Genomic DNA, 13,535 nt, shown 5'->3' with positions numbered 1-13,535 from the left:
CATAACCTATACAAGCACGTGAAGGCACTGGCATCTTGTATTGACCGCCCTTCCAAGGCGCATGCGCCCCTCATGACATACTTCCTTCGGCCAATCACAGTCCGGCACTCATTTACATATCTGGACAGCGCGCGATATGCACGAGAACACTTGCAATTATCTAAGACGTAGGAAGAAGTCGGGTTCGATGTAAATATTGGGTCATAGTTATTCCTCCATGGAATACACCTAGTATGTTGACAAAACGATAAGTATCAAATATTATTTTTCCTTGGACAATCATATTTATATACACAATCCAATAGAAAAATAAAAATTTATACAACGTTGCAAAATATTTAACGTTTCGATAACACTGGTTTTCAACTTATTTAATACAAAAATCATACTATGCTAAACACATAAATATGGGAATGTGATAGCGGTGGTAAATGGACATGCAACCAAATTAAATGTTCTTTTATCGTTTTGCCAAGCCGCAAAATTATAAGGAAACGAGTGTATTCAGTTAATTATTTATTAACTGGTGTCACTTTCCCCTGAATTGTTTGCCTCCTCGTTATTGATTTAAAGGCAATTTACTACGCGCCGGCGGCCTTACTTCCGGTTAGTAAAGAAATGTTAGGAGTTATGTCATTTATTGCAACTATACATGCTTCGATAGTTACAAACTTATTAACTACTCAGTCTTTTTAACGTAATTTATTAACAATTATAACTCAAATGAGAGCTAAAACCAAATTAAACAGTTCTGAAAACAAAACTTCGTGACATTGGATTTTTAGGGGATAAAATATGGACTAAATTAACTAATCTACCATTTAGATAAATTATCCTGAGTGTGTCTCATTGGAGACTATATACTACCAAGTCAAGAGTTAAACTAGCTAGCACAATAAAAGACTATACCTTTACATGTATTCATTTATATAATGTTACTGTGTCTACTGTCATTAATATGACTCTCACTATACTTCCAAGTCAATTGAACTGTTTTAGACCAATTTGGAGGAAATCCAAAGTCGAAGTTCTTAGCTTTCTTAGTGAAAGTACTTGTGTGTCTAATACGATAGGGTGTTGTGATAATTTTTAAATGAAATTTGTTATATACCATGCGTTAATTAGGTGCCCATCTTGAAGTGTTCATGATTAAGAAGTTAAGCAAAATTGTGAGTAGTTATTTTGCACTTCTAATTAAAATTTATTATATTTCCAACGCAAAATTGGAGTTTGCTATTTTGCTCCAAGAAACAATATATTTAAACCTATAAATTACTTTGTATTGTGGTTGGATTCAGAACAGTACAGTTTTCTAAATTGTACGGATTTAGATATTGTTATTGAAATAAAAAAGTAACTTCAATAATACTTACATTATGACAGTTGTCGCCCCTATGTAAAGATGATACACTAAAGTACATGTTCTTGCTTCCCAATCAAGGTTCGCTATATCATATTGTATCCTTGGTTCATCCTATGAATTATATCAGTATTTATGTACCTAATCAGTATCGTATATCTCATCAGTGAGACATGAATGCATTTTCCCTCGACGATTTTCTGTCAAAAAATTGCATTTAGTGTTTCGTATACTGCTTTGTGATTCCACTTGCTATATATAGTCACGGACTCACTGCGATCGCTTATTTCCTAGAATTGTAGTCACGGAGCGAATGGTTTGTTGAATCAAGTCATGTCCAGTCCCTCTGATTTTGTTCTTTTAGCTACTGTAAATATGCCGTCCCACAGTGTCTAAGGAAACCAAATTCAATACCTTACATGAACACATTCACAATTTATTTCATGAATTAAAATCCAGAATAAATTAATAGATTTGCCTTGTTGCCACGATGTTGAAATAAAAAATGTCTTTCTTTCTTTCATGTTTTTCTTTTCAAAATGTCATTACTTTTGTTATGTTTTCACTCTGTAAATGTAAAAAATGAAAATAGTGGATAATTAATGAAATATACGGTCGTGCTGTCATAGTACAATGTTTACACAGAACAGTTGATTACATTTAATAGGCTTTTTCAGTTAATATTTCGCAACTTTAGAGGCCAAGATGGGATTTTAACTGCTTTAGACACCAGTGGGACGTAGCCCGGAGGAATTTCCAAATAAGGATATGGCCTATATTCATCCCAGGACCCTAAGAATGTGCATGTTATATTTTCGGTACAATGGGTTGAATAGTTTACGCGTGAAAGCAAAACAAACAAACAAATTCACTTTTGCATTTATAACATTAATAGGATGTTATTATCACGTATCTAGACCATAATCATCTCGACTGCAAACAGCCTTAAAATTAATACTTTTAACCACAGTCTAGCACATTCACATGAAACTCCACTTAATCTTTGATTAGGGCCAGTAGTGCGTAGAATAAGGAATTACATGTACGCTCTTGTTACTATCAAGCTTAGCTGATATTTAGACGTCCGAAAGTCACATTGCCAATGAGCTGGGAAATAAGGGCCCACCAGTGTTTAACATCTTTTAGTGAGCCACCAGTTTAGCATCTTTTAGTGAGCCACCTATGTTTAAGATCTTTTAGTGAGCCACCAATGTTTAACATCTTTTAGTGAGCCACCCGTGTTTAATCACATCTTTTAGTGAGCCATCAGTGGGTAACATCTTTTAGTGAGCCACCCATGTTTAACATCCTTTAGTGAGCCACCAGTGTTAAGCATCTTTTAGTGAGCCACCAGTGTTAACATCTTTTAGTGAGCCACCCGTGTTTAACATCTTTTAGTGAGCCACCAGTGTTTAACATCTTTTAGTGAGCCACCAGTGTTTAACATCTTTTAGTGAGCCACCAGTGTTTAACATCTTTTAGTGAGCCACCAGTGTTTAACATCTTTTAGTGAGCCACCCGTGTTTAACATCCTTAGTGAGCCACCAGTGTTTAGCACCTTTTAGTGAGCCACCCGTGTTTAACACGTTTTAGGAGCCACCCGCGTTTAACACGTTTTAGGAGCCACCAGTGTTTAACTTTTTTTTAGTGAGGACCTGTGTAGAGATCGACTTGGACGAACTTTGTCAATAGCTATAGCATTAACGAATAGGGAATGCGGCTGGCCCCAAGTAGTGTCAACACCCACACACACACACACACATCAAAGTTAATTTTTTTATTGGTGTTACAACATTGAAACCCAGATTAAGTGCTAAAAGGAATTCTTCAAGAACGCAGATCTTCTCCCATTTTAAGTAGGGTATGTAATTTATTTTATAATCTAGGTTCATTAATAAGAAACTGCATTGATTGATAATGTATTGATAGTCAATCATAAAATTGTTACACATATATGTGTATACACTATTTTCGATGCAAGTTTTTGAGTAATGACTTCAAGAAACCAAAGATTTTGCAACTAGTTTTCAGTGTTTGTATCTATATATATATAGTACACGTATATCTATGAACCAACTTCTCAAAAATACTCTTGTTGAATAAAATTATAGGGCGAACCTTTCTGATGAACAGTTTAAAATCCATTTTGGTGTCATATAGAGCCAAGATGGACTGACATTGTTGCCCAAAATTAACTACACAAATCGCTCTCATATACAAGAAAGACAATGAATTAGTCAATAGAAAAATTTGATAGTTTTTTCTACATCAGTAAAGATTGTTTTAGTAAATAAATACATTTTTCCTAAGGAAATGTTTTGATAGTTCTTTAGAAACTAACTGCATTGGCTTGGTTACTGTAGAATCTTAAATTGTGGGTAATTAGTTTACATATATAAACATATTGTCTTTCAATAAAATATGTGTGAATAAATGTACTTGACCCGCCTGTTTCCTAAAATCTTTTAAATTTTGAGACTCTTGCTGTAAATGATATTGAACCGGTGGCTGTAAATTATTGGTCTGCTAATGCTGGAATGACCTCTACTGTTTTTCACTCTATAACCTAAATGTATCCTTCTTTAAGTTAAAGTGCATTCATTTGAATTCTACATTTTTCCATCATTCTCCACCTTCTCCCAAATTGAAAAAAAACACAATTTATAGAATTTTTAACAAATAATCATCTTCAGCCTCCGTGTATTGAAATAAACGAAGAAAAAATAGAACACCAATTATCAGTAAAATATTTGGGACTTCAGGTGGACGATAACTTGACTTGGCGATCCCACATAAACTTTGTGTCTGCCTCTTTGTCTTCATCGTCCTACCTGATGTCCCAGTTTGCAAAATATCGTCATGTTCAGTTGTTAAAACTAATATATTTTGGTTTGGTAGAGTCCCGGTTGCGGTATGGACTTCTTGTTTGGGGCTCGGCACCTCAGTACTTACTAAAAAGGGTTTTCGTTTTACAGAAACGAATTCTGCGTGTTGTGGCTGGCATATCTCGCAGAAGTTCATGTAGAAATGCATTTAAAGAGCACAGCATTTTGACCTTCCCATCTTTGTATATCTACGAGACCATCATCTATGCCAGTTTCATTGTGCAAATGTAGTAGATGGAGCTGCTATACATGACCACAACACGCGAGCCCGAGTAGACCTGCGACAAACCCAACATCGCTCGGCTCTGGCGGGTGGACTGCCTCAAAACTCAGAGGCCTAGGTTTTTTAGGAAACTCCCCAGTCATTTAAAAAATATAACAGAGAAAAACCATTTTTTAAAAAACAACTAAAAGAATACCTATTAGAGGGTTGTTTTTATTCGGTTGAAGAGTTTCTAGGCTAAACTCTATTGTATTAATCATTTGTATTGTGTTTATTATTTAATCGAAGTTTAGTTTATTATTCTTCTTGAATTTCATACAAATATTGTATTTGTATATTTCTTTTTAGATTTTTTTTTTAAGGAGAAGCCGATCCCCTTTTAAGCCTTACTCTGCCCGTCCTCATGGGCCTGGCCTGTGCGAGGATCTTATCAAGCAGAATAAGAGAGAGAGTCGATACAGTACAAGGTCGATGGTACTGACAGGATTCGAACCTGCGCTATCTCTAACTCAGACTCGAAGTCCAACGTCTTAGACCGCTCGGCTATCGACACTCCCCAAAATTTTAAACTACATATGTACTACTGACGTTTGTCATACATGTAATACATGTCTACGACAATATAAAGGTTGAGATTGAGATTGAAATGCGATCCGAGAGGCCCTAGCAGTAGAATTTCATGAGTGCCGACCAACTCTCTCTTTTCCTCAAAACAATAGTTTTGCCTTGACGATGGCTATCCTGACGTTTAAACACGTTCGTGTTTCAGCTAATAGAATGTCGCCAGAGCAGATCGCCGGTGCAGGAAGAGACCGTGCCCAACGACCGTGCTTCCGCAGCATTGAGATGGCTCTGCAGTAGCAGAGTGGTGTCACACAGCTTATGGAGATCGTAGACTCAGAGTGCGGTCAACCACCGCAGCCAAGGTCAACCGCTGTGCATCTCTGATAACCGCACCAGCCAGCCGGTCAGTCCGAGTCGCGAGCTAGCCGCGGCCTCCCGAATATCAGGTGAGTGTTGTTGTTGATCATCTGTCTTCCGTTTCGCTTCGGATGGTTGTTTTCGAGTCTCTAATTTGTTGCACATTAGTGTCGAAAACCTGTTTCTCTGTTCCAAACTTTAAGACGCGGGAACGTAATGTCAGTTTTATTTATGTATTCTTCACAAATGCGTTATTTGTGGAGTTTGAGATTGATTGAATTAATGACATTTTGTGTCTGTTTGTCTGTCTGAGAATTAACTGTCAGTTGGAACAGCTGACACTTGACTCATATCCTAGCTAAGTACAAATCTAAGTCCAGGTACTATTTTGTATCGCCTTAATAAATGATAAAAGGAATTATCACGTTAAGTAGTACTTGATCAATAATTGTGCTCTAAGATTGATCGGTGAATTTCTGAATAAAAAAGTTAGTGTTGTGTATAAATTAATATGTATATAAACAGTTATATAGTACATCACCTTAATGTCAGTTTCGATACATCAGATATCAAATCTTTTACTGAAGTGTATTCATAACTTGTTATTTACACTTCGTGTTTGTAAAAATGTAAAGTAAATACAGATAGAGTACTGTTATTAATACATTTAAAAACAAACACTCCAACAATATACTTTTTATTTTTGTGAGCCCTTTCTTGCTCGAGGAACACATCATCAAACCCATATAACTGAATAAAATTGCTTAAAATAATAATATTTCTTTTAATAATTTTTCCATTTGAAAAAGTGTCCAGTATGAATTGCAAAACTATTAAAAGAAATCCAAGATAAAAATTCCTCGATGCATATAAAACAATGTTTATAAAGCAGAAGCAAAATAATCTAGTAAATAATGAACCTGGGCCTTTTCAAAATTCACGGTTACTTTATTTGATCTAATTAAGTATCAACTTTTATTGTTTGTATATACATAGACATAATTTCTTGTCATATAATATTATTTCCTTGTATTTTTATTGACATGTGTTTTTATTTAAGTACAAAATTGTTTATGTGAATATTATTATTTTAACTACTTTTATTCAGTTATGTGGGTCTGATGATTTGTGTTCCTTGAGCACAAAAGGCCTCACAGAAAAAAAAAAAATCAAATTTATTTCAAAATTTGCAAAAAGCATAGTACACATAATATGCAAGAAGTTAGTCCCACATGGGCCATAGAGGCTTGTGCGTGGTGACGAGTCTGTTTCTTGTTGCTGTGCACAGCGTTATTATAATAGTTATCAAAAAAGAATCAAAATCAAAAAGAAAAAATCAGAAATAAAAAGGATATTATTGGCGTGTTTGTTTTTACATTTATAAATAATTCCAATAAGACAAGAGCTTCTAGAATGTACTGTTATTCATGTTGTTCAATATTGAACAACAGCATATACATTCAGCATTGAAATTCCTTTTTCATTTCTTACCGTTCAGCATTGATCAAGTTTTATTGAATGTCTATAGATGTTCATGGTGAACAATCTTTATTATTATTATTAATAGTTTTTTCTCATTAAATAGAATAAAAATGCGTAAAAAATCTATACACATAACAGTCAGATGACAATGATATTTCCCACACCAAAAACCTTTACGGATTTACGTGGAATTTCCTACACATGTTCGTCTTACCTCACAGATGGCCTCTAAGAAAGGCCGTGAACATTTCGCAGCATAACCGCAGTTAGCCGCGAAAAGCCACGATGCTTTAAATACAATTTTTATCGCATTCCGAATTGTTAGAGTGTTAAATTACCATTAGGGCCCCACATTTTAAAATCTTCGTAAATATTCGATGCCTAAGTTTAAATTAGGATTGAAAATTTAATGAAAACATACAATCAAAATTTATTTCTTTTTACAATATTTTTATTTTTTATTTTTCTTACAATGCTTTAGAAATGTACATACTTTTGTATACAATTAAAAACTAATATTTTGAACATTGGAGTAATTAAATATATTACAATTTAGTTTATGTATTAATATTGTAAATAAGAAAATTTTACCTGAGAAAATCTCCGCAAGGAGTGCAACGGTACAACATAATGAAGCATGATTGAACAACAATTGAAAATCACTCTTCAGCTGTTGATACACAAAACCCAAAAACCAAGTAGTTTTATTTTATAAAATTATTTATGAATGTTTTGTACTTTTGAGATTTAGTTGTACAGTAGCATCTCGTAACACTACATATCAAACGAATTAAATTATTTAGTTTTATTAGAAATAAATGTTAAGTTTAGAAAGCAGAAAAGGCAGTTATTTCGTTTGGTACGATCATAATTATGGAATGTCAAACTGGATTTGTAAAACACTCGAAAGATTGGCATGTTAATGTACTCGTAGCACTTTCAAATATTTACAAACTCCTTCATTATGAAACCTTACAAGACAAATTTATTTATAAAATTGCAGGTTTTGTTTCGTTTAAATCGACAGGTAAAAAATTAATTTAAGTAGGAAATTTATTATATTCACTTATGTTATAAAATACACGAAATAAACATTTTGGAATTACATAGCTGTCCAGAGAGACTGTATAAGCATGCTGTCTCTGAAGGGATAACAGGATTTCAGACATTTGCCGGACATCGTTATATGTTACAAAAGGTATAACACAACTTTTCGAGGATTGGAATCTATCCTCTGCGTCAGGTGAGGGAGTATTAATACATACAAAATAAAATACAGAAAGAAGAAAGAAAGGAAGAAAGGTATAAACAATGGACTCCAACCAGCTTTTGGGTATGTTTGAACGCTTTTCTATCCTTTCTTTTAATTTTTCTGTTTTTTATATTTGTATGTATTAATACCTAACCCACCTGACGAAGAGGATAGATTCCAAACTTCGAAACGTTGTGTTATACAGTTTGTAACATATAACGAAGGCAAATGTCCGAAATCCTGTTATTCTTTAAAACCTCCCATTTTCAATAAACAAAGGAATACTGTCTGTGTACTAAATTAAGTCTGAATCTGTTTAAAAATTACGGCAGTTGCCGTTTTTACAGGCATATACAAGATGTAAAAAAAGACCCGCACTGGCTTGGTAACTCCCGCACTATTACAATTAAAGCAATAAAACTTGGTATATCATTACTGTACCTATAAATCTACTTTTTGAAGTAACTACCATTTTCTTGTCATATCGAAGGGGATGGCCCGCAAGGAGTCATAAGAAAATCTTAAATGAGAGCATAGGTCGAGTAGTACATCAAATTAAAGGTCTTTATTAGTAGAGTACAATGCTGCAAATCCGACCTCAAAGGGTTCACTCTTTAAAAAAAATTACTCTGGTTTAAAGTTTGAAACATTTACAATATAGGTCCTGTTCTAGATGGTTTAATATTCTTGTCTTGGCTCAAGTTGTGAAAGTTAAATTTAGTACATGAATACTAGACTTGCGGGCCACCCCCTTGACATGACAAAAATATGGTGGTTACTTAAAAAAGTCCATTTATAGGAGCAGTAAGTATGTAGTACCAAGTTTTATTGCTTTACCTGTAATGGTTCTGGAATTATCAAGCACGTAAGGGACTTTTTTACTCACTGTATATTGGAGTAAAACTATTAAAATATTCTTTAGTAATTCCATCATTAGGGTGATTCCTATAGGCAGATTTCTATGGAATCTACCTAATATGTGTTGTGCTGGCCAGCCTACTGATTTAACGATGCAGATAGATGCGGATACGATGGCTGTCCTGCCGCCGGTCGTTTGCTGCACTGGTTGTCCTGATCTGTCTGTTCGCTGCGCTCTCCCTGCTGAGGTTCGGCGGCCCAGGTACCACCCCCACCATCAGTCTCAGCCAGTCCCAGATTCAAGATCTCATTGTGAGTTCATTAACATATTTTATTAACACAATACTGAACTGATGAGTCTAATTTACTGTAACGGTTTTGTAATTTTTTTATTGCTAATCCAAAATGTATGTGTATAATATGTAAATGAAATGACGTTCTCACTAAAAATCGAGAACGGCTAGGACCGATTTTGCTAATTTTGGTTTTGAAACATTTCAGAAGTCCAAGTAAGGTTTAAAGGGCGAGAAACATCGGAAAGAGTTTCTCAGAATATTTAATTATTCTGGAAAGTAATTATAATTGGTGAAGTGAATAAAGTTGGAGTACATGCTCCGTAGCAGATGCTCAGGTAGTGAGGAGTAACTCCTTCTAACACGAGTAAGTGCTCTGATTTGATGTGAATAAAAAGTCAATATTGGGCCAGAGGACTTGCTCAGGCAAATGGAGCAAGTGCTCACAGTTCCCTTTCCCTATCTTGTTGTATACGCGGTTGTACACACTGCCTACATAAGACCCTTGAGCGACTGTCCCAGACACTGGCTTTACGGCTGTAAGACTGGCTCTATTGAAAGTTGTACGCATGTAAAAACGGTCATTACGACCCCAGAGTTTAAGTATTTTTGGTATTGTTTTTTTTGTGTTTGTTTTTTTGAATTGGAAGTAGGTAGGTATTTTTTTATTTATTTACACAGTACATTCTTTTTAAGCTGTTAAGCTCCATGTATCAGCCGAGCAATTTCGTTTCTTCTCTGTTGTCCTCTATTGCGGATGTCTCTTTCGTTACGATTCTCTACATTGCAAACTTCATTGTTTTGCCTTTCCTCAATGTTAAAGTCAAAGTCTTCATCACTTAGTCTTTTCGTTACGATTCTCTACATTGCCAACTTCATTGTTTTGCCTTTCCTCAATGTTAAAGTCAAAGTCTTCATCACTTAGTCTTTTTGCTACATTATGAAGAATAAAGCAACAAACAACCATCGATGGAACATTTTCAGTTTTAATCCTAATTTTGTTTTGCTGACGTTTGTAAACGTTTCAACTGACCAAAACAACGTTCAATTATTACTCTTTCTTGGGCCAAACACAGATTGTATGCCCTTTCTCTAGCAGTTATTGGGTTTTCATAGGGCGTCATAATCCAGGGAGCTATCCCGTATCCTAAATCTCCAATTAGAAGTGCATTAGCTTGATTGAATTCCATAATTCTGTAAATATCTGAATTTCTCTAAATTCGTGCATCATGCACTGAACCTGGCCAAGAAGCATCTACGCTTGTGAACTATTCAGCAAAATTACAAGTTGCCTGCACATTTATACTTGGAAACCTCTTTTCTATTGATATATTCATCGCCATGGTCAGAAGGCTTGCCTATAGGTATTTGAGTGCAGTCAACAGCTCCAATGGCTGAAGGAAATCTGTATTTTTCTTGCCAATTAGCTTTTTGTTGTTCCATTTCTTCTATTGTAGAAGGAAATTTTATCCATACGTTTTTCTTCATAGCTGCCATTACATCTGAAATGGTTTTTGTGACTGTAGTTCTGGCGATACCAACATCTTCGGCAACACCACTCTGAAACCCAGGATCATCAGCATATCAAAGAAAAGTACGCATTCTGTCCAAATTGGGAAGCGCACCACCACGCCTTTCAAAGTTTTCCCCAAGAAAATTATCACTAATCCACTCAACATTCATTTCATTAAAACGATAAAGAGCTCGGTAGTCTTGCTCTAGAGATACCCGACGCACTCTGTAAAATTTTACAGCACGAATAGGTAAAACTCTGTCCTCACAAGATTGAACGTTTTTACTTGAGCAAGTTGTATCTACTAATGAGTAGATCGGTAATTTCTGGAGTACCTGCTCACATTTTGGAGGAAGTGCCTAGTTTTATTCACCTAAAAAGGTGAGTAGATACTCCAAGTCAATTGTCTAGTCGTCAACATGAGAAAGTGCTCCGAGCCTCCACTGAGCAAGTTCTTTTTATTCACGTGAAACTGGAGTACGTACTCATTTTTTGGAGGAAAGAGCATTTGCTCAGCTTTATTCACTTCACCCAATATTTGCGACACGTAAGTTAAGTGACTCTAAACAGCTGTTGACAGTTTCAGCCGAAGTTCACAAAAGTGGCTTAAACATTTGTTTACATTTAAATTTTAGAAAATATTGAATACAGTGCTAGATCAGTAGTGTTATGCAGATTGAAAAGACAAAGTTACTATCTAATTTTTATTTTAGATTGCACCAGTGACGACTAAACCATCTAATGCATTGAAAATAAGGCAGTGTTCTAAAACCCATTTCGATGAACAAAGCTGAGAATAATGTTTTGCACATCAGGTTATCTAAACTGGTTGTCTCCGTTAACAGTGTTACTGTAGTTAAATGAAAAGCAAAGGGATAGCACACTCTTCCTTTTATGTCAGAAGCAGAATACAAGCGTCGGAAGTAGATGCATTTTGACTAAAGTAATATTTTAGTCCATTTTAGTTCCATTTTTAATGTGAATGGAAGTGAATCGTGGAAAATAAAAAGCAGCTGAAGCAACTTTTATTAAAGTCTTATTTTGCCAGGCGAAGTTGGGGCTAAGAAGCTCTCTCTAACACTTAACCTGGGGACCAACGGCTTAAGGGTGACTTCCAAACCACCATCAACGGCCGGGCAGGCGTGCTGCTTGCAAGGACAGGATCGTTCAGCTGTCACCCATCCAAGCAACAGCCACGCTCGACGTTGCTTGATCTGATTATCTTGCGATAAGCGTTTTACCCGCTTCACTGCGCCATTGGCAAGTTATTGTTACAGGATCAAATATTTCCAAGGGAGGAATTTATTAAACTCTGGAACTACTTAAGACTCGGCTTTACTTAAAACACGATCTTGAGCACCCCCTTAAGAACAATGTTAAACCTCAAGACATACTGTTGTATTCTTAGTTTTGATTGCAGCTGTGAAACATCTTATTTAAAGGTCTTATTAATATTCTTACACTTTAGAATTATTTTCATGATGAGTATATCCTTCTTTTTGTATATAAAACGATGAAATAAAATTATATTTTTCTTTTAGCCAAAAACTGTATAAAGACGGTATGAATTATATTTTTTGAATGAGATATCTCCCATATTTCAGCAATCAAAAATCAGGACATAAAAGTGCCTGAAGTCTAATACTGTTCTTATGGACAGTGAAGATGGCCACCAGTTTGAAAAGAACACTGCGTCTCCTTGAACTGCATCCATTTGAACACCCTCCCCGTTTTGCCTGGTAGTACAAACTAGGACTGTACAGGGGACACATCAGCTCATGCTTATATATTAGGAATTATACATTACAGTTATGTATTGAATACATCAGCTGGTTCTACTTGATAAGAGTCTACATGTTACAGAGACAAGCTGAAATCTCCAACGCTGAACGTCTGCTCAGGATACAGACAGTCTGTCGCAAGTACAACCTAGGACTGTACAGGGACACGTCAGCTCATACTTATATATTAGGATTATACATTAAGTTATGTATTGAATACGTCATATCGTTCTACTTGATAAGAGTCTACATATTACAGAGACAAGCTTGAAATCTCCAACGCTGAACGTCTGCTCAGGATACAGACAGTCTGTCGCAAGTACAACCTAGGACTGTACAGGGACACATCAGCTCATACTTATATATTAGGATTATACATAAGTTATGTATTGAATACGTCATATCGTTCTACTTGATAAGAGTCTACATATTACAGAGAGAAGCTGAAATTCCCAACGCTGAACGTCTGCTCAGGATACAGACAGTCTGTCGCAAGTACAACCTAGGACTGTACAGGGACACATCAGCTCATGCTTATATATTAGGATTATACATTAAGTTATGTATTGAATACGTCATATCGTTCTACTTGATAAGAGTCTACATATTACAGAGAGAAGCTGAAATCTCCAACGCTGAACGTCTGCTCAGGATACAGACAGTCTGTCGCAAGTACAACCTAGGACTGTACAGGGACACATCAGCTCATGCTTATATATTAGGAATTATACATTAAGTTATGTATTGAATACGTTATCTCGTTCTACTTGGTAAAGTCTACATGTTGCAGAGACAAGCTGAAATCTCCAACGCTGAACGTCTGCTCAGGATACAGACCAGTCTGTCGCAAGTACAACCTAGGACTGTACAGGGACACATCAGCTCATGCTTATATATTAGGATTATACATTAAGTTATGTATTGAATACGTCATATCGTTCTACTTGATAAAGATCTACATATTACA

At 35.5% G+C, this 13,535-nt stretch overlaps 1 protein-coding gene across 1 annotated transcript in view; it reads left to right on the top strand.

The window, feature by feature from the left end:
* Positions 1-5,323: 5,323 nt before the first annotated feature.
* LOC124358100 overlaps positions 5,324-13,535 on the top strand; it is a 28,630-nt gene continuing 20,418 nt past the window's right edge. The window contains exons 1-5 of the mRNA XM_046810394.1: positions 5,324-5,478; positions 9,140-9,293; positions 12,651-12,788; positions 13,005-13,229; positions 13,359-13,418. Of these exons, the coding sequence (XP_046666350.1) occupies positions 9,144-9,293; positions 12,651-12,788; positions 13,005-13,229; positions 13,359-13,418 (573 nt within the window). The 5' untranslated portion in view covers positions 5,324-5,478; positions 9,140-9,143. The remainder of the gene's footprint in view (positions 5,479-9,139; positions 9,294-12,650; positions 12,789-13,004; positions 13,230-13,358; positions 13,419-13,535) is intronic.

The sequence above is a fragment of the Homalodisca vitripennis genome, chromosome 3, assembly GCF_021130785.1.
Source record: "Homalodisca vitripennis isolate AUS2020 chromosome 3, UT_GWSS_2.1, whole genome shotgun sequence".
NCBI classification, from domain to species: domain Eukaryota; kingdom Metazoa; phylum Arthropoda; class Insecta; order Hemiptera; family Cicadellidae; genus Homalodisca; species Homalodisca vitripennis.
Note: the sequence above shows the minus strand (reverse complement) of the source record. Positions and strands in the feature narration are given on the sequence as shown.